Source organism: Microtus oregoni, unplaced genomic scaffold, assembly GCF_018167655.1.
Source record: "Microtus oregoni isolate MIOR12 unplaced genomic scaffold, Mior012 000023F_ref0000262, whole genome shotgun sequence".
NCBI lineage: Eukaryota > Metazoa > Chordata > Mammalia > Rodentia > Cricetidae > Microtus > Microtus oregoni.
Genome location: NW_024543082.1, coordinates 721,760 through 743,854, shown reverse-complemented (window position 1 = coordinate 743,854; position 22,095 = coordinate 721,760). Strand labels below are relative to the sequence as shown.

At 46.3% G+C, this 22,095-nt stretch overlaps 1 protein-coding gene across 1 annotated transcript; it reads left to right on the top strand.

Annotated features, from left to right (window-relative positions):
* Nucleotides 1–898: 898 nt before the first annotated feature.
* Nucleotides 899–19,458, top strand: Apod (apolipoprotein D). Its single transcript, XM_041673087.1, has 5 exons — nucleotides 899–1,049; nucleotides 4,491–4,641; nucleotides 13,264–13,385; nucleotides 17,380–17,468; nucleotides 19,010–19,458. Exons 2-5 carry the CDS (start codon nucleotides 4,519–4,521, stop codon nucleotides 19,243–19,245), a joined length of 570 nt encoding a protein of 189 aa, XP_041529021.1. The 5' UTR covers nucleotides 899–1,049; nucleotides 4,491–4,518; the 3' UTR covers nucleotides 19,246–19,458.
* Nucleotides 19,459–22,095: the final 2,637 nt, after the last annotated feature.

Here is a 22,095-nt window from a genome sequence, read left to right as displayed (position 1 = left end):
GAGGCCGGTCTGAGGCCTCTGTAGCTCTGTCTACGGACTGTTTCAAGGCCTGAAGATCTGAGTAGTGAACGTGGAGAGTTCGCAGATAAGCTGTAGAACTTAAGCGGAATGTTCGGTGCTCTTCACTTATTCTCCACACGGCATTAGAAACCGCTGTCCATTCATCAGGTTTTCAAGTCTAGAGTCATCTGGGTATGTCTGGTCTGTGCTACGCCCCAAGGTGACTGAACCAAATGCTCCCCCTTTAAACTGTACCCCTCTCTCCAGCTCTGAGCCATGCAAAGGGGTGGGTGTGTTGCAAAGGGTGCAGAGGGAGGGGCTGCCGAAGATACACTGGTGCTCTCAACTTTGACCCCGTCAGGTATAGAATTCTATTTACAGAAGGTCTCTTTCATTTGCATCTCTAGTGAAGACCATAATGTCTTTCTCTACCTCATAATGGGAAAACTGGTGCTCACTGCAGCAGGGGCCCACCCTGGGGCCAACTCCGAACCCCAAACCTGGCCCAGTTACCTGAGTCACATTCCTGGCAGGGACTACACGGGATGCAGTATTCCTGTTCCCTTTCAGGAAATAAAACAGTTGATTTTTCATTTACACGAAAAGGAAAAATAAATACCAGATGTTTGGAAACCTAGTACAAACTCGCCATGCTGGAACTTACAAGGGCATTCAGAAGGAAAGGATTTCAAATCAGAAAATCCACAAAGCAAAAAAAGATGTTTTGAATGAAAATGCATTTTTGTCTTTCTCTCTCTCACACACACACAAACAGTATCTCATTGTTTCATCCTCAGGGAGCAGCTGTGGAGGAACTTAAGGGAGGGGACAGACACAGCATCCCATCTTTGTGCCTCATACAGACCTCAGCTTTGAGGCCAGTGTTCCCGAGCTGCGGGAGGTGTGGCATGCATGGCCATCAAAGGGCAAGGGCCTGATGGGAGCTTATAAAATGAACCGGAGACGCCAGGCACCAAAACAGGCGCCTCACTTGAAGGATTCTGTGTGGAAACTGCCGTCTGCTGTCGTCTTAATAATAATAATAAAAGGTATGTACATCTTTGTAACGTTCACTTAGGATAAATATGTTTAAAATACAGATTGCCTTGACTTTCTGTTGCCCCCTTTCAGCTCAAGCGGTGAGTATGGACCGGGGGTGTTCACACTAGCCCTACAGGTCATCTCATTGTCCTCAAACTTACAAGGTCGGTGCTACCGGCAAATTTCAGGTGACAAGTCAGAGGGTAGGTAAGCCTATGCTTGTCCTGATGTCTCCTCCTGCCCTCCAACCTCCCCCTACCCAAAGGGGACATGAGAAGCTGCCTGTGTGCCAAGCAGCACCGGATGAATTCTCTAGAGGGATTCAGCTGCTCCTGATGGTAAGATCAACTGAAAACTGGGATTGATTGTGTGAGCAGAGTACTAAACACAAAACTGTTTTGCTTAGATATGGGATTTGCTGGGTGTAGTGGTTTAACCGTTTAACCCTCATGCTAGAAGACATCACAAACTGTAGGACAGCCTGGACTATGTAGAAAAAAAGGAAAGGAGAGGAGAGGGAAGGAAGGGGAGGGGAGGGAAGGAAAGGGGAGGGGAGGAGAGGGGAGGGGAAGGGAAGGGAGGGAGTGGAAAAATGCAGTTCTTGTTTGATTCGAAAGTTACATGGGTTTGGTTGTTTTTAAGATCTAATCACCCACGGAAATATTTTATTACGCCATATGAAACCTCAGACTCTAGTTAATGTCCCCAGCTTCTTGAGGTCAGGGACTGTGGCTACAGGGACACCCAGGCTCTTGGAGAACTGGGTTCACGTTCTGGCCTTACAAGAGGTCTGTGAATTAAGCTGAACCATTGACCTTACAGAAAACTCAATCAGTTTCAGCACAGTTGGCTTCTGGATGAGATGCTGAATAGTAGGTACTGAGGCCAGAGCTTCCAAGGAGAGCCTCAGCATGTTTGATGATGAGTACCCACAGTCAGTGCCTACCCAGAGTGCACTGCAGGCTTGGAAGAATTACCTCTAAGTTATTTAATAGTCAGTTGAAATTATAGTTACGCTTATTTCTCAAGGTAAATTCACCAAGATGAGCTCCCTGCAATATTAGACAATAAGAAGACACGCATTGTAAACCGTGCATCTTTTACCCAGAGTTATGCAGCCCTCCAATACCATGCTCTGTCAGTGTTAGGTGAATCTGAATGGAAGGGGCATAGAACATTAGCATCTCCCCTCTCAAGGACTTCTAGCTATAGGAAGAAAACTCCAACAGCCAGACAGCATCTCTGGAGGCCATGTAGTCAAGGGGAGTGAGCCGTGCTCTGACTCCTCCCACAGAACTCAGGGTATGTTTCAGGCCACAAGAGAACATCTTGTCATAAGACATTGTCAGAGCTAGACATGTGGCTGACTAGTTGTTGCATGGTGAGGCAGGGTTCATCAGGTCTCACAGGAAAGCATTCAGTGAAAGGGATGAACACAGAAGGGAGCATGACCGAGAGGCTATGGATGGAGAGCTGGTCCTGTCATGGTCCTGCTCCTTTCCAGGCCTCAGTTTCCCCATTGTACACCTGGCAAGGGTGAGGTGGGGGCTGTGTAGTTGTCCTCTAAGGTCCTATCCATTTGGAAACGCAGTAGAGTGTACATCCTACGTGCCACACATAAAGTCGGCTGCTTGGGAAAGACCAGTGGGTCAGGCCTGTTGGGCAGAGTTACGAAAATTCCGAGAGCGCTGGAGAATGGGTGCATAGTTTTGTGAGTTTAGGCTGGGCTTCTACAAACACTCCACCTCCTGAAATGTTAAAACACAGATGTTGTGTACATAGTGAGGGGGCCTTCAAGAACTAAAGATGGTGGTCCCTCCACAGATTTGCTCAAGAGAGTTTCAGCAGCCACCCCTCCCCACCCCGCCCCAGCTGGCAGCTCTTGCTCCTTACATAACTGTTCTTTTGAAAACCAGGCACCAAAGCCTTCAGAAAAGAAGCTATTGATTATTAAAGTTATTTGGAGGTTGAAAGACTCGTAATGAAGTGGTTATAATTATTCCTGTTATGACACATCCTTTTCAGGGCTAGGATCTGAGAACATTTTGCTTGCATTGACTCAGTCACCTTCATCTCGGAGAGAAAGGCAGCGAGCTGGAAATAGCTCGTGTGCAGGGAGAGACAAGGAGTCATGGAAAGGGAACAGAGGGAAGGCAAGTCGGGGGAAAGAGGCAGAGTGGAGCCCAAAGTGGCCAGCCATAGCCTGCAAGGACAGCCGTTGCAATCTATCCATTGTCCCTGCCCAGAGACAGCTGTGGTCACCAGAAGACCTCTGTACTGAAATGATACTGTGTTCTTCCACATCAGCGGACGGGCCTTCTCTGGTTAAATGAACACCCTCTCTGGAAAAACATTCTCAGCGAATGGGGAAAACACTTGGGAAATACAATCCTGCTTCTGTTTTTCATAATAACAATGCTAGTATTTAGCTGGGCAAAAAGCCCATGTTTGTAATTCCCAGCACTCACGAGGCAGAGGCAGGAAGATCTCTGTGAGTTCAAGACCAGCCCAATCTAAAAAGCAAGTTCCAGTCTAACCAGGGCTAATAGTGAGAGGTTGTCTCAAAATAAATAAATAAGTAGATAGATAAATAGATAGATAAATGAAGAAATAAATAAATAACAAATAGCTAATATATACTGAGTACCTGCTTGGTGTCAGCCCCTCCCTCTTTCTGGGGAGGTGTCTTATGTCATTATAGCTGGTCTTGAATTGGTGACCTCCAGAACTGTCCCACCTAAGCCTCTCCTGGCTTTATTTTATCCCATGAGATAGACATGACTATTAGTCCCACTTCAGAAACCAAGAAGCAAAGGTCTGACTTGCACAGGTACACTTAGTAGGTGGCAGAGCCAGAACTGGAAACCCATTTGAATAACGCTGGGTCTCCATATGCTGCTCTTGGCTAGGGTTCCCAGATCAAGCATGGGTTGATAGGGCAGCCCAGCAAGACACACAGGATGAAGTGTGGGGGTCCGGGCAGCATTCCTTCATGAATCTGATAGGACAGTGAATTTGTGCATGATTTGGATCTGAGCTTTATTTCTTCATTCATAGTATGACTTTTGACCGTTAGGTGCACCTCTTTGTCTGATCCCTGTAGACACATTGTTTTTGTTCCAGAAACAAATACCTACTGAACCTGACGTTTTCAAGAGTCTGGGATGATTCTGAGGAGAACTGGACAGGGTGCCCACCCTGGAGAAATATTCAGTGGGGGTGGGAGGGTGCGGGTCCATGGAGGAGGCTAATCCAGATGCTCTCAAAGAGGCCAATGCTCTGAGGTGATGGTCTCACTGTGACTGGACCGCCAGCCTGGCAGCAGCTGCAAGATGCAGCTCCTCAGTGCTGAGGAGAATGCCGGCTGACAGACCAGGCCCTCAAGGACTCTCCATCTCCGTGTGTCCTCATGAGACCCAGACACATCCAGCTGCCTTATTTCTCCCCAGGCCTCTCCTGAAGCCGCCCAGACCCAAGATGGTGACCATGCTGTTGCTCCTGGCTACACTGGCAAGCCTCTTCACAGCAGCCAAGGGACAAAGTTTCCATCTTGGGAAATGCCCATCTCCTCCGGTGCAAGAGAATTTTGACGTAAAAAAGGTGTGGTAACTCAAACTTCTCCTTTGTTTTGAGCATGCTGAGGGTTATTTTATTCTTTAATCTCCCTCCAAAGCAAGCCTTGGGGAGGTGTGGAGGTCTCTGTGGAGACAGGCCAGCAGGGTTACAATCCATGTGAGGCAAGGAGAAAATCGGTTCAAGACGACTCAGTAACCAGTGTTGGTTCAGACTTCCTGAGTCTAACCCCAGGAGGTTTATTTTAGGCATATTTAAGTATAGTGCAACTTGGAAAAATTTTTCTGATTTAACCCAATCCCGTGTGCACAAAGATGCATAACTACACCGATGTCACTTCTTCCTGAAAGATGTGCTCTATAGACAGCCTACATGGATTATTTTAAGGGACGAGGGGGGAATCTGGTGTGGTCTCTGTCTTCCAGTTAGCACAGAAGTTATCTAGCCTATTAGCCACCTTTGGTTCTAATTTGGCAGCTTGGGGGGAGCCTTTGGCCATACTGAGAGTGTAAAGGTCACCTAGACAATTCATCACTCCTGGTCCTGGTTGAGGGAGCTTTGGGGAAGTGTGGTATGACTTGGTGCCTTGGCACAGGGGTTACCGAGGCTATTAGTCACCTCCACCCCCAGCCTTCTGGGTGGAAAACAGATTATATATCTTTTCCTTGGAAAGACAACCAGCCTGTGTTGCGGGAGGTCCTCCCACTCCTCCAGCCTATCACCGCTGAGGTACCAGCCCACTGGGGCGTGGTTTCTCTCCCTTTAAAAAAGCGGCCACTTCCCTCTTCACTCTCTCTTCACTTCCTGCTCCGCCTGCGACTAGACTCCTTTCCTGGTTGCGTAGAGGGCTGTTGCCTGGGACAGTGATCTGTAAGTTTTTTCCCCTTTAAATAAATACCACCCTAATAATCATAACCCCGAATTGGTGTGGCATTGTTTGTGACTTACGCCTTCATTTTGGCACCCAACGTTTGGTTTTAGAACCTCTCCTTTCCCCACTCGCAGCCGCGAGTTCGGCTTGGCGGCCCCAAGTTCGGCTTGGCGGCTGCGGGCTTGGCAGGCGCAATCGCGTAAGTCACAAACAATGCCACACCAATTGGGGGTTATGATTATTAGGGTGGTATTTATTTAAAGGGGAAAAAACTTACAGATCACTGTCCCAGGCAACAGCCCTCTACGCAACCAGGAAAGGAGTCTAGTTGCAGGCAGAGCAGGCAGTGAAGAGAGAGAGGAGAGGGAAGTGGCCGCTTTTTTAAAGGGAGAGAAACCACGCCCCAGTGGGCTGGTACCTCAGCGGTGATAGGCTGGAGGAGTGGGAGGACCTCCCGCAACAAGCCTGTTTGCATTCCTGGTCCCTAATGCTATCTGTGAGCATATGAACCTTTGCACTCCCAACAGGGAAGGCACTTACCTTATTTTGCGTTTCCCTGCAGTAGTCTCTGAGGCCACAAAGGGGAGAGGAGGGATTCTTTGGCACCTCAGCTTGCCCTGGAGATGGATGCCAACATGCCATAGGAGCTCCCTGGCAGGGGAGAGCTGTCAGTGTGTAGGGATTGTCCCCCACATCTCTGGGAAGGTGGGGGTGAGGTCAGGGGATATGAATAGCGGCTTTGACTATGACTGGTTACTACTGTTGTCCAGAGAAGAAAGTGGAGTGTCCTCCCGTGACACAGTTGGTATACACACCCAGGTTTCCTGTCAGAAAGCTCAAGACAGGAACTGGGAAAGGCCGAAAGCCCCCCAGGGGTGTTTTCTTGTTACCTTCAATATAACTAGCTCCCCATAAATGCTCCTTCTTCTTGGAATGAGTCAGAGGGAGCAGCAAGAAGGTGGGCAGCGATTAGGTGACAGAACCCAGCGACTCCCACAACTGGGGAAGACCTGGGTTCTAATCTTAAGGCCCCTTCTCTTTAAAAGGTTTTGGTTGATTTTAGGGAGCAGCACACTTGGCTTGAGAACTCATCAGTCACGGTGGTTTGCTGGAAGTGCTAGAGGGTAGGGTGAAAGAGCTTAGAGAGTAGAAAGGAAGAATCAATCAAGCGGCAGGCAGAGCCCAAGGTTAGAAAGGAAAGACTACACGCTAAGGTCTACACTGACATTCTTCATTAATATTTTAAGAATTTTCTTTAATTGAGTCAACCTGGAACCCCCCTACGGAACCACCCCCCAACATTAAAAAATAAAAGCAAACAAAAAACAAGTTTATGATAGTATCTAGGGAATTTGAGTTAGATTTTAATCTGGGAGTAAAAATGCCAAAGTATCCTGGAAATTATAACTGATATCTTCACTTCCAAACATCCTTTGAGAACTGAAGTAAAATGTTTTGAAAAGATGTTCGTGTGTGTGTGTGTGTGTGTGTGTGTGAACTTGCGTAAGTGAGAAGGCGCCTATGCAGAGTGCTGGGTCCCCTGGAGCTGAACTTACAGGCAGCTGGGAGCTGTCCCATGTGTAGGCCAGGACTTGAACTCCTCTTCAGGAGCAGCAAGGGCTCTTAACTGCAGAGACATCTCTCCAGTCCTAAAGCAGTTTTTTTTTTTAAGGCAAATATTGGATTGATTAGTTTATATAGCATTTTGCTGACTTGTTCAAAAAGGTTTTTATTTCAAGGATTTTTAATCTATTCACTGTTATGCAGCCATCATTAAAATCAGTTTTAGCCGGGCGGTGGTGGCGCGCGCCTTTAATCCCAGCACTCGGGAGGCAGAGGCAGGCGGATCTCTGTGAGTTCGAGGCCAGCCTGGTCTACAAGAGCTAGTTCCAGGACAGGAACCAAAAAGCTACAGAGAAACCCTGTCTCGAAAATAAAAAATAAATAAATAAATAAAATAAAATAAAATAAAATCAGTTTTAGAAGACTTTCATTGTCTTCTAAAGAAGCCACAAACTTGCTAACAGTCTCTCTAGCCGCACTACTCAGACTTTTCACCGCTGGGACAAACCCCTGAGAGAAACAACTCCAAAGAGGGAAGATGGGTTCTGGGCTCTGTTTTCAGTGATTTCGGTCCATGGTTCATTCAGCCCGCAGGCTTATGGGGAGCAGAACCTCACAGGGCACATAGTTCAGAAGGCTGCTTAGCTTATGGCACCAGTAAGCAGAGAGAGAAAGGAGAGCAAACAAGCCATCTCTCCCAGGCATGCACTCCCTGGCCTGCTTCCTCTAACTAACCCCTCCCACTTACCACCTCCCAGTGTAGCAAATCCATCAAGGGACTAATCCATTGGTTAGGTCAGAGCCCTTGTCATCCTATGACTTCCTTAAAAGTCTCACCTCTGAACTCTGCTCACATCAGGACCAACCCTCCGACCTGAGGAGAAGCTTCACACCCAAACCAGAACACCCCTTTTCTTCCCAACTCCACCGTACCCACACGACCAATATTTTCCTTTCTGTCAATATGAATTTGTCTATGGGATATGCAATGCTAGCTTTTGTGGCTGAAGGAAATGTTTTCAAGGTTCACCTGTTTGCAGAGTGCGTCAACATTCCATTCCTTCTGTTGCAGGCATGATGCTACAGTTATTGGTCCTTATCATTTGAGTTGTTTTACTTTTTTGCTATAGAAATGCTGCAGCTACGGATATGCAGACTTGGGGCTTTTTTGGAAGAGAGGGGGTGTGTGTTTTCAGTTCCTTGGGGAATACATGAAGTACGGTTGTGGATGTGGTAACTCCATGTTTAGCTTTTTGACAAGCTGTTGGACCATCTAGGAACACTGGCACCATTGCACGTTCTCACAGGCAGCCTCTAACATTACTTTCCTCACATCTCCACTGGTGGTTATTATCATTGTCCTCTTTTATTATAGGTGTCAGAGTGGTATTAAATAGCACCATCCCCATTTCTTAAGTGCTGATGATTATCTTTTCATGTGCTTATGAGCCACGTGTCAATCTTCCATTTGAATCTCTTGCACTTAAAAAAAATGGGTTAAAAAAAAAAGCTGGGGGCTGGAGAGATGGCTCAGTGGTTAAGAACATCGCCTGCTCTTCCAAAGTTCCTGAGTTCAATTCCTAGCAACCACATGGTGGCTCACAACCATCTGTAATGAGGTCTGGTGCCCTCTTCTGGCCTGCAGACATACACACAGACAGAAAATTGTATATATAATAAATAAATAAATATTTAAAAAAAAGCTGGGCATGCTGCATGCCTTTAATTCAAGCACTTGGGAGGCAGAGGCAGGTAGATCTCTGTGAGTCTGAGGCCAGCCTGTCTTGAAACATCCCCCCCCCACACACACACCTCAAACCTTTTCATTGTTGATACCCAAATCCTCGTCCTTTAAGCTTGATGCAGATCTTTTCCAGATATGTTAAAAATAGTTTATCCTGTTTTGGTGATTGGAAGCCACTTGTTCATTTTCTGGCTGTCCAGACTCCTGAAATAATCACACAGAAACTATATTATTTAAATCACTGCTTGGCCAACTACTTTAAGCGTATTGCTAGCTAGCTCTTATATCTTTGGTTAACCCATTTCTATTAATCTGTGTAGTGCCATGTGGCTGTGGTTTACCGGCAAGGTTCCAGAGCATCTGTCTGCAGCTACATGGCTTCTCCCTGACCTCTTCTTTCTCCCAGCATTCAGTTTAGTTTTCTTGCCCAGCTCTATTCTGCTGAAACAGATTTATTTATTAACCAATAAAAACAACACATAGACAGAAGGATTTTCCATACCACTATTTGATGGATGTTGTTGTTTTATTCTAACCCCACAATGGAATGACAAAATGTTGTTGGTTGTATTTACCCTTTGTTCTTTTGGGGTGCCTGCCATCCTGCTCCCAAAGAAATTAATTACACATGGAGTCTTATTCTTTTTTATGAATGTCTGGCCTTAGCTTGGCTTATTTCTAGTCAGATTGTCTTAACTTAAATTATCGCATCTACCTTTTGTCTCTGGGCTTTTCTTTATTCTGTGTACCTTTCTTTACTCTTACTCCATGGCTGGCTGTGTAGCTGGGTAGCTGGCCCCTTGTGTCTTCCTCTCCTTTTTTTGTTCCTTCTTTTTGAACCCTCTTTCCGGATTTCTCTTCCTATTTGTTCTCTCTGCCCAGCTATAGGCTATTCAGCTCTTTCTTTATTAGACCAACTAGGTATTTTAGAAAGGCAAAGTATCACAGCTTCACAGAGTTAAACAAATGCAACACAAAAGAATACAACACATCTTTGCATCATTAAAACAAATGTTCCACAGCACAAACAAATATAACACATCATAAAATAATATTCCACAACAGATGGAACATTTTCCTTTTTATATATACCCTTTGAAGCACGAGGGCTTTTTATATCAATCAAATCCAATTTGTCCGTGTTTTCACTTTGGGGTCGGCCCTACAAACTTAAGTACCTAATTAGTAAGTATCCCATTAGCTCAGTAGGTAGCACTTAGTCTCATCCCTAGAGAAGCATTGCCTAATGCAAGGCTATAAAGATGTACACCTCTATGTTCTTCTCTGAGTTTTATAGTTTAAGCCCTTGCATTTAAGCCTTTGGTCCATTTTAAGTTACATTTGTGTCATAGGAACATCCAGCTCCATCTGTATGTCTTCCCCGTTGTTCCAGCACCATTCTCCATTGAGAGAGAAAGAGACCAGTCTTCACTGATAGTCTTAGTATGCATAGCAAAAATCAGTTGATTGTGTTTATCAAGTTTTATTTTCACCACCACCTCAATTCTATTCCAGGTGTATGTCTATATTTACTCCATATTTGATTGCTACATATTTGTCATAAGTTTCTAATCAAAATGTAGGAGTCCTCCAACTTTAATCCTATATTATTTGTCTCTTGAATTTTCATATGAATTTTATGATCAGTTTGTCCATTTCTGCAGAGGATATAAGGAGCAATTGATTTCTAAAGTATTGCCATCCTAGCCCTTTCTGTTCATAAGCTATCTTTTTAGCTAATTTTTTTGTTGTTTTTTTGGGATAGGATTTTTTTGTGTAACAGTCCTGGCTGTCCTGGAACTCACTCTGTAGACCAGGCTGGGCTTGAACTCAGAGATCTGACTGCCTCTGCTTCCCAAGTGCTGGGATTAAAGGCATGTACCACCACTGGTCAGCATCTATTTACCTTTTTGTCTTACCAATATTTTGCAGTTTTCAAAATACAAGTTCCTACATATCTGTAGTTAAATTTATTCCTAAATATTTTTGTTCTTTTTATGTTATTGTAAATGGAATTTCTTAATTTCATTGGCGATTTTTTTCATCCCATGTATAGAAACATTTTTGTTTATTGATTTTGCATTTTTTAAATTTGCAGTACTCATTATTTTAATAGTATGTGTCTGTGGGGTTTTTGTTGTTTGTTTTTAAGATTCCTTAGCGAGACTGGAGATAGAGCTTAGTTGCACAAAATCAAGTCTGACTTCCATTTCCAAATAAACTAAGCATGGTCACACACGTCTCTAATTGAGGATGAAGGCAAGAACATTCAAAATTCCTCCAAAACATTTTCTTAGGGCTTTGTGCATACAGTAACAGATCATCTGCAAATATTTCCAGTTTTCTTTTTCAGATACCAAATTGCCCTTGTATAGAAATTGCAATGAGAAAGATTTGCAGAGAAATATGGAATCATGAAGGAACACAACACGACAATCTCTTACCTCCGAGTTTCATTGTTTCAGGAAAGTCCTTGCTCATAATGGTGGATCATTCAAGTCGCTTGAGCAGTTAAGAACTATGTTAAACATATCATAAAATGGGGACTTTTCCAAGGGTGCTTATAAAACTCATTAGCCTGCTTTTTGGATTCTGCCAATGAAGGTCAAGTTCAATGAGGTTGTTTGTTGTTGTTGTTGTTGTTGTTTTGGTTGTTTGTTTGAGACAGGATTTCCTGTAGCCCAGGCTGGCCTTGAACTTCTCACATCTGGTGCTGACCTTGGGTTCCTGATTTTCTGGTTTTGTGCACCTCCCAGGTTCTGGGGTTAGAGGCTTCTGCTAAATTGCAGTGTTTTTAACGGACTGTGGGGGTTTGCTAAAGAAGTGATAAACTATGGTCGAAGATTGTGAACACAGAGTCACGTGACTGAAGCAGTGCTGTCACTTGCTTCTGGATGCTTCTGGATGCTTGAAGGCAAATGTGTGCTTTATTTGCTCTGTTGAGTAGCAGATGTTTAAGTTTATAGAACAATTATAATTAATACTTTGACTAGGCAAATATACTCAAGTAGTTCGAAATGCTGAAGATGCAAAAGAGTGCTGGGCCCATCGCTCAGTGATAGCACAACTAGTTGGTATAAAGTCCTTTTAGTGCTCTATCCCTAGAACCATGGAGAGTAGAGGTGGGGTGGACACTACCCAATTCCAACGGTTCAAAGGAGCATCCAATGACGTTTTTCTTAGTCTCCTCAGTTTCCTACGCCAGGAGCAATCAGGAAAACCAGCATATTGTATGCCTTTTTATAGACAATGTGTACATATACAAGGAAATATGCATTAGGCTGTGGTAGCCAAAATAGCAGCTTCCAGGTGCCCGTGGCCTGTTGTCTAACCAGACTGGCTATCCAGGAGGCTGCAACTTACTCACATAAGTTATTAGAAGCAGAACATCTTTCCTAGCTGTGGTTAGCGAGAGAAAGAGATTTGAAGAAATGAGAGTCAATCAGGGGGCACAATGGTCCTTCAAAATGGAGGACTTCTGGGTCCAGAAAGCAGGCGTCCCGTGTAATGTGGAAAAAGCGAAGATGCCCACTCTATCTCAGAGCCTCGGGAAGGAGAGGAAGCCTACATCTCAGCTTTAGCCTCGTGAGGTTAGCATCAATGTCTGGCTTATGGATCTGTAAGTCAATAAATCTGTGCTGTGAGAGTTTGTAGCTCCTCACTGCGGCAATAGAAACCCCATCCCGTAAGCTTTCGTTGTTCATGAATTCAGCTTAAGTACCCTGCACTTCAGACCCGGTTCTTTGCTCTTCACTCTTTCGATACCCTCCAGATAATTGCATATACCTCTTTTAAAAGGGGGTGTTTAAAATTTTATCGGATAGATGCACACCATCATTTAACTTGCCAGGCCCTCACTGGACTGTTTCCTGTCTTTTATTGTGACAGACAGAACTGTAACCGATAGCCTTATACACACACATCATTTTTTTTTTTTTTTTACAACAGGAGATACACTCCCAGAAGTTAAATTGCTGATCTAAAGAGCATATATTTTTAGTTTGGTTCAATATTACCAAGCCACCCTCTATAACCAAGAGGTTACAAATCGGAACAGTAAACCAACTCCAAGCAGGACGGCCTCACAGCCAACATGTCTGAGTTACACAAAATTCAAAGAAGACGTGTAGAATTATCAGCTGTTGGAAGTGAAAGGTATTTTTCAGGAACCAGACAATCCCATCCTTTCTCGGAAACTAGAATTTCACACAGGTTCTGACTGTAGAGAACTCTGAGAACATCTCCAAATAAAGAGCCCTTGAGGAGTAGGCTGTGGCAAACAACCAGGACCCGCACACCCATTCACTGAGTCTCCTTTGAAACGATATCTTGCCCAGCTGGCTGGGAACGGTGCAGCCCATTTGGCCTGGTTTCCCCTGGAAAGGGCTCTGCTCTAAGACGACAATGGGAAAGAGTCAGCAGGTCCCCAGAGAGCCCCTGGGTTTTGCTCTGTTTCTTGTTGTCTGTACAGTATCTCGGAAGGTGGTACGAAATTGAGAAAATCCCAGCGAGTTTTGAGAAAGGAAACTGCAACCAAGCCAACTACTCGCAGATGGAGAACGGGAACATCAAAGTGCTAAACCAGGAGCTGAGGTGAGTGCCCCTGTTTGGGATGGGTGACCTTGCTGTGCACTGAGGCGGGCAGGGGCAGGGAGACAGCCGGTGCCTGTGTTCTTCAAGCTAGGCACTGTGGGGCCTGCTTTCTCTTCTTTAACCAAGGCTGAGCTCCTGCTGATTACCAAACACTGAGAGACCATAGGGAGTCTACAGGAATGTAGAAAAGCCCCTGCTCTCATTGCAAATTGGAGACTCCGGAAGCAGAGGACATCAGGCTGCCTTGTGTGGCCTCCACACCAAGATAGAGAGCCCTTGGACCTCCCCACTCTTTTCTCTTTCTTCTTCTTTTGAGTCAGGCTTTTATGTAGCTCAGGCTAGCCTCCATCTCGCTGTGTAGCCAAGGATGTTCTGGAATTTTTAATCTTCCTTAGTGCTGGAATTACAAGTGTGTGCCACCAAGCCTTGCCTGTGCAGTACTAATGTTAACCCAGGGCCTTTTGTATGCGTGGAAGCACCCTACCAAGTGAGCCCCAGGCACCTCCTTTTCTTGCTGAGCAAGCATCAGATATACATGCTCTCTAGTTTGGGCCAACAGGATGTCTTTTAGAAGTATGTGCCTCTGTCATTAAGTGCTCTGCACATTAATCTTCCATCCAGAACTTTTTGCCCTGGCGGGCAGACATGACAAGACCCAGGACGAGGTCCTTGCTTATCCTCCAACAACCAGAGTTACACCACCAACAAACGCATTTCAGTATTTCCTATAGGCAAGGCACTCCCCCCACCCCCACCTGAAAATATATTGTTTAATCCCCCATGATAAAGCAAATAGATACTATTATAAACCCCCTTCTGTGAGAAGACTTAGGTATAGAGGAGTTAACAACTTGTTCAGGGGCCATACAACTGACGCATAGATGAAGTCTAGATTCGGATAGGGGAAAGGGGAAGTGAAAAGAACAGAGACCAGTGGGAAAAGGCTGGGGGGAAGGGTTGTTCTTTCTGTCCTCTACAAGATATGAGGACGGTACTCAACTCCAAGAAAACAACTACGCTCAGCCCTCAAGTCGCTAGTCAAGAGCCTCTGTGGACACCATACCATCCACTAACAGCCTGGGAGCCAGAGCCGTGCCAGCTGACTGCAGCCAGCGTAAACCAGAGAAGGAAGGAAGGCTCTTGAGGGCCCTCTGACAGAAGGAGCTCCTTTGGGAGCCCTTGGGAGGGATGCCGGAGGGACTGACTACAGGGCTTCACATGCCTTTGCCAGGAATCTCCGAGGATTTTACAGGCCCTGTACTAGTCAGTGGTTACCCCTCACAGTGAAATACCACAGAAATGGTTTATTTGGGAAGTTCCATCTAGAATCAAGGAGATTTATTCCTTGAGCCTCTGGTGGTGGAAATATTCACCCCAGGAGGAAGGAAAGAGAATCAGGAAGAAAATATGGTTCTACAATTCTATTTGAAGGACTTCCCCCCCCCCCCCCCGCAGTGACCTAAGGACCTCTCTAAGTCTCAACTCCCATGTTCACCATAACAGCACCACCCTGGGGGACCAAACCTTTACCAGGTCCTTTTGGGGAACATTTATCCAGACCGTCGCAGGCAGGAGAGTTCTAATGACCTCTTTTTATTTTATTTTTGTTTTTCAAGACAGGATTTCTCAGTGTAGCCCTGGCCATCCTGGAACTCACTCGGTGGACCAGGTCCACCTGCCTCTGCCTCCTGAGTGCTGGGATTAAAGGTGTACATCACCTCTGCCTGGCAGTAGGATCAATGAAATATTATGTCCCATTAGATGCCAAACCCATGAAGCCCACACACAGAGAACTGGGATTCTCAGCCTGTGTTTAAGAACTTGGGGCCCAGAAGAGCTGTCCTAGAACTGGAAGAGTGAAGGGACCCAGCTTTGCTACTTGTCTGCCTGGCTCAGATCAGACTAGAATGTGCTCTTAGGTTAGCTAGTTCTGCAGCCCAGAGCAAGAGAACTACCATCCCTGGGCATTAAGTGGGGTAAAAGGAGTAAAGCTGTCACAGCAGTGTTTGGCATGGGGAAACCATCTAACCAGCATGACCTTTTATTGACTGAACTCCTGCTACTTGAACACACAGATTGGGGCTGGTGAGATGGCTCAGTAGGCAAAGGCTCCTGCCACCAAGTCGAGTCCCACAAGTATCCTCTGGCCTACACACTAATGTCATGATAGGCGTGTGTGTGCACATGCATACACACTAAATGTAATACAACCACCATTTAAACAAAATACAAATGCATTTTCCCCATGAACACATTGTGCCTTCATGATCAGAGACTAGTGTCTCAAGAACTGTTCTGGAACAAGACACAAATGATAGTGAAGAGATGAGCCTGCTGTGTTGCTAAGTTACCATTTGCAGATGGAGACAGAACATCTTCCAAGAGACAGCAGGACATGGTGCCTGGCCCTATGTGATGACAGACAATGCAGTCAGGACTCTGATAGCACCTGTCCTAACCTCCCTTACCTGCTGCTTAGGATCTGGTTGTAGAGCATCCTTGTAAGTGGGTTTTTCTGTCCCTCTTGCCAGCTCTCAAATCAAGAACAGAGACTTATTATGAAAGTTCAACTGATAGCTTAGACTTGTTTCTAACTAGCTCTTAGAACTTAAATTAACTCATTTTTATTGATCGACGTTTTACCATGTGGCTTTTACCTCTTTCCCGTGTTGTGTATCCCACCTGTTCCACTACTGGCCGTTCAGCCTTTTATTAAACCAATCAGAGTAACACATGCTCACAGTGTACAAAGACATTATTCCACAACACATCCCTCACTGCGAATCATAGCACTAAGCTCTCGACTTCCTCACACATACTTAGCTCTCATGGTTGGCCTGCGTGACGACTGACAGGCAGGTAGCTCCTTTGCCACCCATGTCTAGACACCCCCTTCTTTGTCCTCTTCCCCAAGGCTTTCTTTCCCCTGCCCTTTGGGTTCATGGGGTCATCGGGAGTTAGCCTAAAATGGGCCAGGTCCCTTTGAAGAGTACTTCCTTGGTTTCAAGACCAGAACATTTAAGATATGCCACCATTGCTGGGCGGTGAAAGTGCACGCCTGTAATCCCATCACTTTGTGAGTTCGAGGCCCGCCTGGTCTACAGAACGAGTTTCAGGACAGGCTCCCAGGCTACACAGAGAAACCCTGTATCAAAAAAGATACGCCACCATTTTATGTACCACTAAGAAAGAATATCTCTGTCACTAGTAAGTGCTGGGGGACCGATTATAAAGTGTGTGTTTCTTCACAATTATGTCTCTGAGAACGGGACTTGTCTCAGAACCATGTTTCCTCCTTGCCTCTGTGACAACATGCTCTTTTTCAAAATCTCCCACACTCACAGGACACCAGCTGAACTAGAGGGGTTTTCAGAACTCAGGCTCCTAGATGGGACAAATGCTAAGATGTCACTGCAACTCAAGGCTGATGGGAAGTGCCTCCAGTCCCCTTCCTGTTTCGCATTATTTTCAGGGCTCTAGTTCCCCATCCTTTGTTTCTTTGTCATCCTCTCCTCTGTGAAGAGACAACCTTGTAGGGGGTTATTTTGTTTATTTTCCCATTCCCCTTTATTCCCTCCCTTTGAAGCCTAGGAGCAGGAAGTGCCTGAAGGGTGAAAGGCAAACAGTCCAAAACCCAGTGTTGAAATGCCAGGGCCTAGCATAGAACACAGCCCTGGGCTTTGTCACAGGGGCTTCTTGTCCACAAGTGCTGTCTTCCTCCCCTGAGTCTCAGGCAGTCACAGAAGGAAGGACAGTTTCCAGAGCCAGGTCTGGTTGGCTTTTCAAGAGCCCCTAACACCAGATACCACTGTGTTGGCTGCCAAAGCCCTTGGGCATGAAGCTTGACTTCATTAATTCTTTTTGCTTTTCAATTATGTGTATTTTCTTTCTTTCCCATATCTCTTTTTTCCTTTCCTTTTCTTGTTTTCTCTCTCTCTCTCTTCCTTTCCTCCCCCACCCTCCCTCTCTCTTTTTCTCTTTCCACTCACTTTAGACCTGATGGAACCGTGAACCAAGTTGAAGGTGAAGCCACACAGAGCAACCTCTCAGAGCCAGCCAAGCTGGGAGTCAAGTTTTTTGAGTGTAAGTATCCACTTCCCTCAGGGAGCTTCAGGGACGGGGGTTCTGTAGATAGAAAGCTGGAGCCCTGTGTTCCGACACATCCGAGAGCTGTCTTCAGGGTTCAATTCAATGCACAATTATCTTCTGTGCACCCACCGTATGCTGTTCCCCGGAGTAGGCACTGATGATGGGCTAGACAGAGCTGACCATGTCCTTACAGCCTGACACATCCCAGTGGACACTGAAGAGGTCCAAGAAACTTCCTTAGCGTTCCAGGAGGCGAGGCCCACAAAGATACACATCTAGCATGAGTAGGAGACGGGATCCAGTCTGATCTCGCAGAAAGCAGAAGCCCCCAAATTACTAGATGTTAGGAGAACCATCTACGTCTGCGTAAGCTTACAGGCAGGAGTGACAAGCTGAGGCCTGACTCTGCCACTCTCTAGTCACTCCGTTCTGCCCTTTGACTTCTGGTCTAACCTGGGAACATACAAGGCAGCAGACAGGGTAGTTAGTTTGCTTACCTCTGTACATTGGAGAATTCATCTCAAGACCTATAAGGTCTTCTCACCCTGGAAATGCTTGGGCGGCCCCTCTCTGTACCTATAGGGCAGACACCTAGTCACTCCCATAAAAGAAATCACTGTCCTTCTCCTGCCTGCCTTACCGGCACATTCTTAAAGCTGATAGAGGAGGGAGAACCCGAACACGTTAGTCTCTGCTTCTTCACTCGGGATGGTGGACTTGAAGCCTTGCCGTGCATTCCTGACCCTCCTGGTGAAGCAGTCTCTGTGTACACTGATGCTAGTGCAGCCGTCAACCCAAGGAGGCCGGCCGAGTCCCTGGTCATCTCGTGTGCCTTTTCCATGCGGCTGTCGGGGGAGGGGGGCATAAAAACGGTCCTTGACTGTGGCCACGCACTAGAATCACCGGGGAGTTTTGTTGGTGGTGTTGTTTTTCAATACCAAGCGTGGTGGTACACACACCTGTAATCCCAGCCCTGAGGAGGCTGAGGCAGGAGGGATACAAGCTACAGGTCAGCCCGGGCTGACGTGGCTTGGTGGATAATGCGCTTGTCGTATGAGCCTGGGGATCTGAGTTTGATCCCTGGAACCCACCTAAAGCTGAAGAGAACTAACTCCAAAAGTATTGTCCTCTGACCTCCTCGCATATGCCATGGCATGTGGCCCCGGCCATCTCATACACACACACACACACACACGCACACGCACACGCACACGCATGCATGCACACACACGCACACACATGCACGCACACACACGCATACACGCACACACACACATGCACACGCACACACATGCATGCACACACGCACACGTGCGCGCGTGCACACACACACACTAATTTCAAAAAAAAAAATTAAAGAAGGCCAGTCACTTGAAGGTCTGAAGTTGGAGAAGGGTGGGAGGGTGGTCTTAATGTCTCTCACTGCCCCCACACATTTCCCATGTGAAGCACCGACTTAGAATGGGTCCCCACAGTCCTGGAGAGGGGGCTCCCCTTGCCCTGGTCCTTCCTCATGCTGCTGCCTCTGGTTTCAGTGATGCCGTCTGCACCGTACTGGATCCTGGCCACCGATTATGAGAACTACGCTCTTGTCTACTCCTGCACCACCATCATCTGGCTCTTCCACGTGGATTATGCCTGGATCCTGGGAAGAAACCCCTTTCTTCCTCCAGAGACAGTAACCTACCTGAAAGATATCCTCACTTCTAATGATATCGACATCCAAAAAATGACGATCACGGATCAAGCGAACTGCCCCGACTTCCTGTAAAGGGAGGGGTAGCCACACTGGGTTACTCCTGTGCTTTGCGCTCCGCGGCTCCACCCCTGCTCCTCATAAAGACAAACCAAGCAACCGTGGCAAGTACCGAGGGAAAGTTTGGCCCTAGAAGCCAAGGGAGGGGACACAGGGAAAGTTGACCCAAACCCAGCCAGACCGCACACTGTCACTCCGCTAGCCCAATAATAAACATTTTGCTGATCAGCTGTGTTCACAGTGGATTCTGAGTTAGGGCTATTGTGGGAGACTCATTAGAAGCAGATGGTGGGAAACCCTTCAGCGGTTGTGTTTAGAAAAACAATTCTGAGCTGCCCTAGTTTCAAGGTAGGAGAAAGCCGACGGCAAAGTTTGGTGAGTTGGATCCAGGGTCCCACTCTGCTGCAGCTACCCCATCTGGAGGGAAAGCTGGGAGGTTTTCATTTCTGTCTGGAGTCTTCCTTGAAGTTACTTTCTCATCAGGAAGTTTTCGGAGTGGGGCTGAATAATGAGTGTCCTGGGAGGGTCTGTGAGAAGAAGAGATTCTGTGAGGAGAAGACAAAGGAATTTTAAAAATGATACAAACATTTCTCTTTCCTCCGTCCTGTGTTTACTGAGGTCCAGTTGCATTCCAGCCATTGAAAAGTCCGAGTCCCTCCCTGCCCACCCCAGAAGCTTCAGACTAGTGAGAGACACAGCAGGGTGGAGGGCACCATGGGAAATCTGAGAACATCACACCCCCTTCAAGACAGAGGGTCAAGCTTAGACAGTCTGTCTAAAAGCTTCAAGGGCATTCCCATGCTCCGGCTCCACTCGGAAGTCAGGAACTACCTGGTGCTGTGTCTTCTGACCCTGTGACTTTTAAAATCAAATGACCTCAGATTTATCTCTTCGTTCTTGTGTAGAGCATATCCTGTTTATGTTCATATATACAATTTTCATTTAAAGAAAAATAAACCCAAAATGTAGCTTCCAATTCATAAATCAAAAAGCCTGAAAACTGCTGGGCAAAACTATGGGGGTTATGTGTGATCAGCTGCTGTCCCCACCCAGTGTTGCCTATTGTGTCCTGTGTCTGTCACCGCACTGTCCACCAGAGGCACTTGACTACTCTTCTAGAATGCAATGATTCCTCGGAGGGCTAAGCTTCCTGTCACCTGTTAGCTCGTGGTAAAAACTAAATTGTGTATGTTAGAAATAGTTCCTAACGCGAGCTCTCTGCTGAAGCAAAAATCCCTATCAAGACAAATCGCAAAAGCCGAATTAAAGGATATCCAGGTTTAATGGGATGTCTGTTCTCTTGGGTGGCCCCGAGGGGAACCGGGAAGCCACCAACGCTACTAGCACTGGAAGGGAAAGAGCAGAAACCACGAAGGGACTTTCTGGGGAGCAGTTTATATAGACTGGGGGAGTGGTCAAGGTTTGGCGGGCACAGGGGCGGGGCCTCCAAAGATGGAGACCGGGACTTACAGTGTAGGCGGTGTGATGACTCAGCTGGCAAAGGCACCTGCCACCAAACCGAAGGACCTGAGTTTGATCTCTGCGACCCACTTTGTGGAAGAAGAGAACTAACTCCAGCAAGGAATGCATTTGCTTACACACAAACATACAAACACAAATGCAACCCCCACCCCTGAAAAAAAACCCTATGATTTCTTTCTTCTTAGAAGTTATCTGGTAACATCTGCCTGAGGACACTTCTGTGAGATCCGGAGAGGGCAGTACACAGGCTCCAAGCAGGAAAAGAAACTAGAGGGGGGCCGGGCAGTGGTGGCGCACGCCTTTAATCCCAGCACTCGGGAGGCAGAGGCAGGCGGATCTCTGTGAGTTCGAGACCAGCCTGGTCTACAAGAGCTAGTTCCAGGACAGGTTCCAAAACCACAGAGAAACCCTGTCTCGAAAAAACAAAACAAAAAACAAAAAACAAAAAAAAAGAAAAGAAACTAGAGGGGGCAGAGAAGGCCAGTAGGAAACACAGCGCAAAAGTAACACGATAGCACATGCTCAGGCCGCATAGCCATCCCTAGCTCTAACCATCACGCGATCGCCAGCCTCTCTTCGTTATCATGACAACACATAGCTCTTTTTTTCTGGAGGCTTTATAAAGCAAACTCAGATATCACAGCGCATTACTTGACCTATAACTAGCTAAGTGCACATCTCTGGCAGATATAATCACGTGCAGAACAAAAATACTGCAAGTTATGACATATGTCCTAAAGGTATTCAGAGAATGTAACCTCTATGTAGTTTTAAAAATATTTTACATAGTTTAGGTGAAAGGGAGGATGTGTGTACAGAAATGGCCATGGTTTTATTTGGGTCAGTCTCAGATGGGAAGCAGTGACATCAAGACAATGGGGAGATGGGATTCTGGCTTCTAGAATGGCTGCTTGATATCATGCCACGTGTTCATGAAAATCTGAGAACTACAAAGTCATGTGGGAGTTGCTGCTCTATGTGTGTGTGTGGGGGGGGGGAGGTCCCTGCTGGTGGCCTTGCTGCTCTGCAAAAAAAACGGAGCTTGTGACTCTACCTCAGTAGCCACACCCAACTGAACCAAAGGCCGTCTACCTGAGCTAGGGGCCAGCAGTCTACAGACTGAATCAGCCTCACTGCACGGAAAAGACCCCAAGAGATCTGGAGATGGAGCTCAGAGGCACAGTGGAAGGACCTGGTTTCACTTCTTAGCTTCTACAAATAAACAAGCAAATAAATAATAAATAAAACCCCTGAGAGGTTTAGGATGCTCCAGAGCTGTAAGGTCTCATAGTTGGCAGTGACCATTATTGGAGATAGACAATGAAGGCTATGAGAATATAGAAAAATTGTGGATATTAGAGGAGACCTTCACCCACCCAGGGC

Bases quoted from the DNA above. Each gene is read 5' to 3' on its own strand.
- Apod (XM_041673087.1), top strand. From the start codon at position 4,519: ATGGTGACCATGCTGTTGCTCCTGGCTACACTGGCAAGCCTCTTCACA. The intron at 13,386-17,379 runs GTGAGTGCCCCT...CACTCACTTTAG, and splicing joins GTGCTAAACCAGGAGCTGAG to ACCTGATGGAACCGTGAACC. The intron at 17,469-19,009 runs GTAAGTATCCAC...CTCTGGTTTCAG, and splicing joins GGGAGTCAAGTTTTTTGAGT to TGATGCCGTCTGCACCGTAC.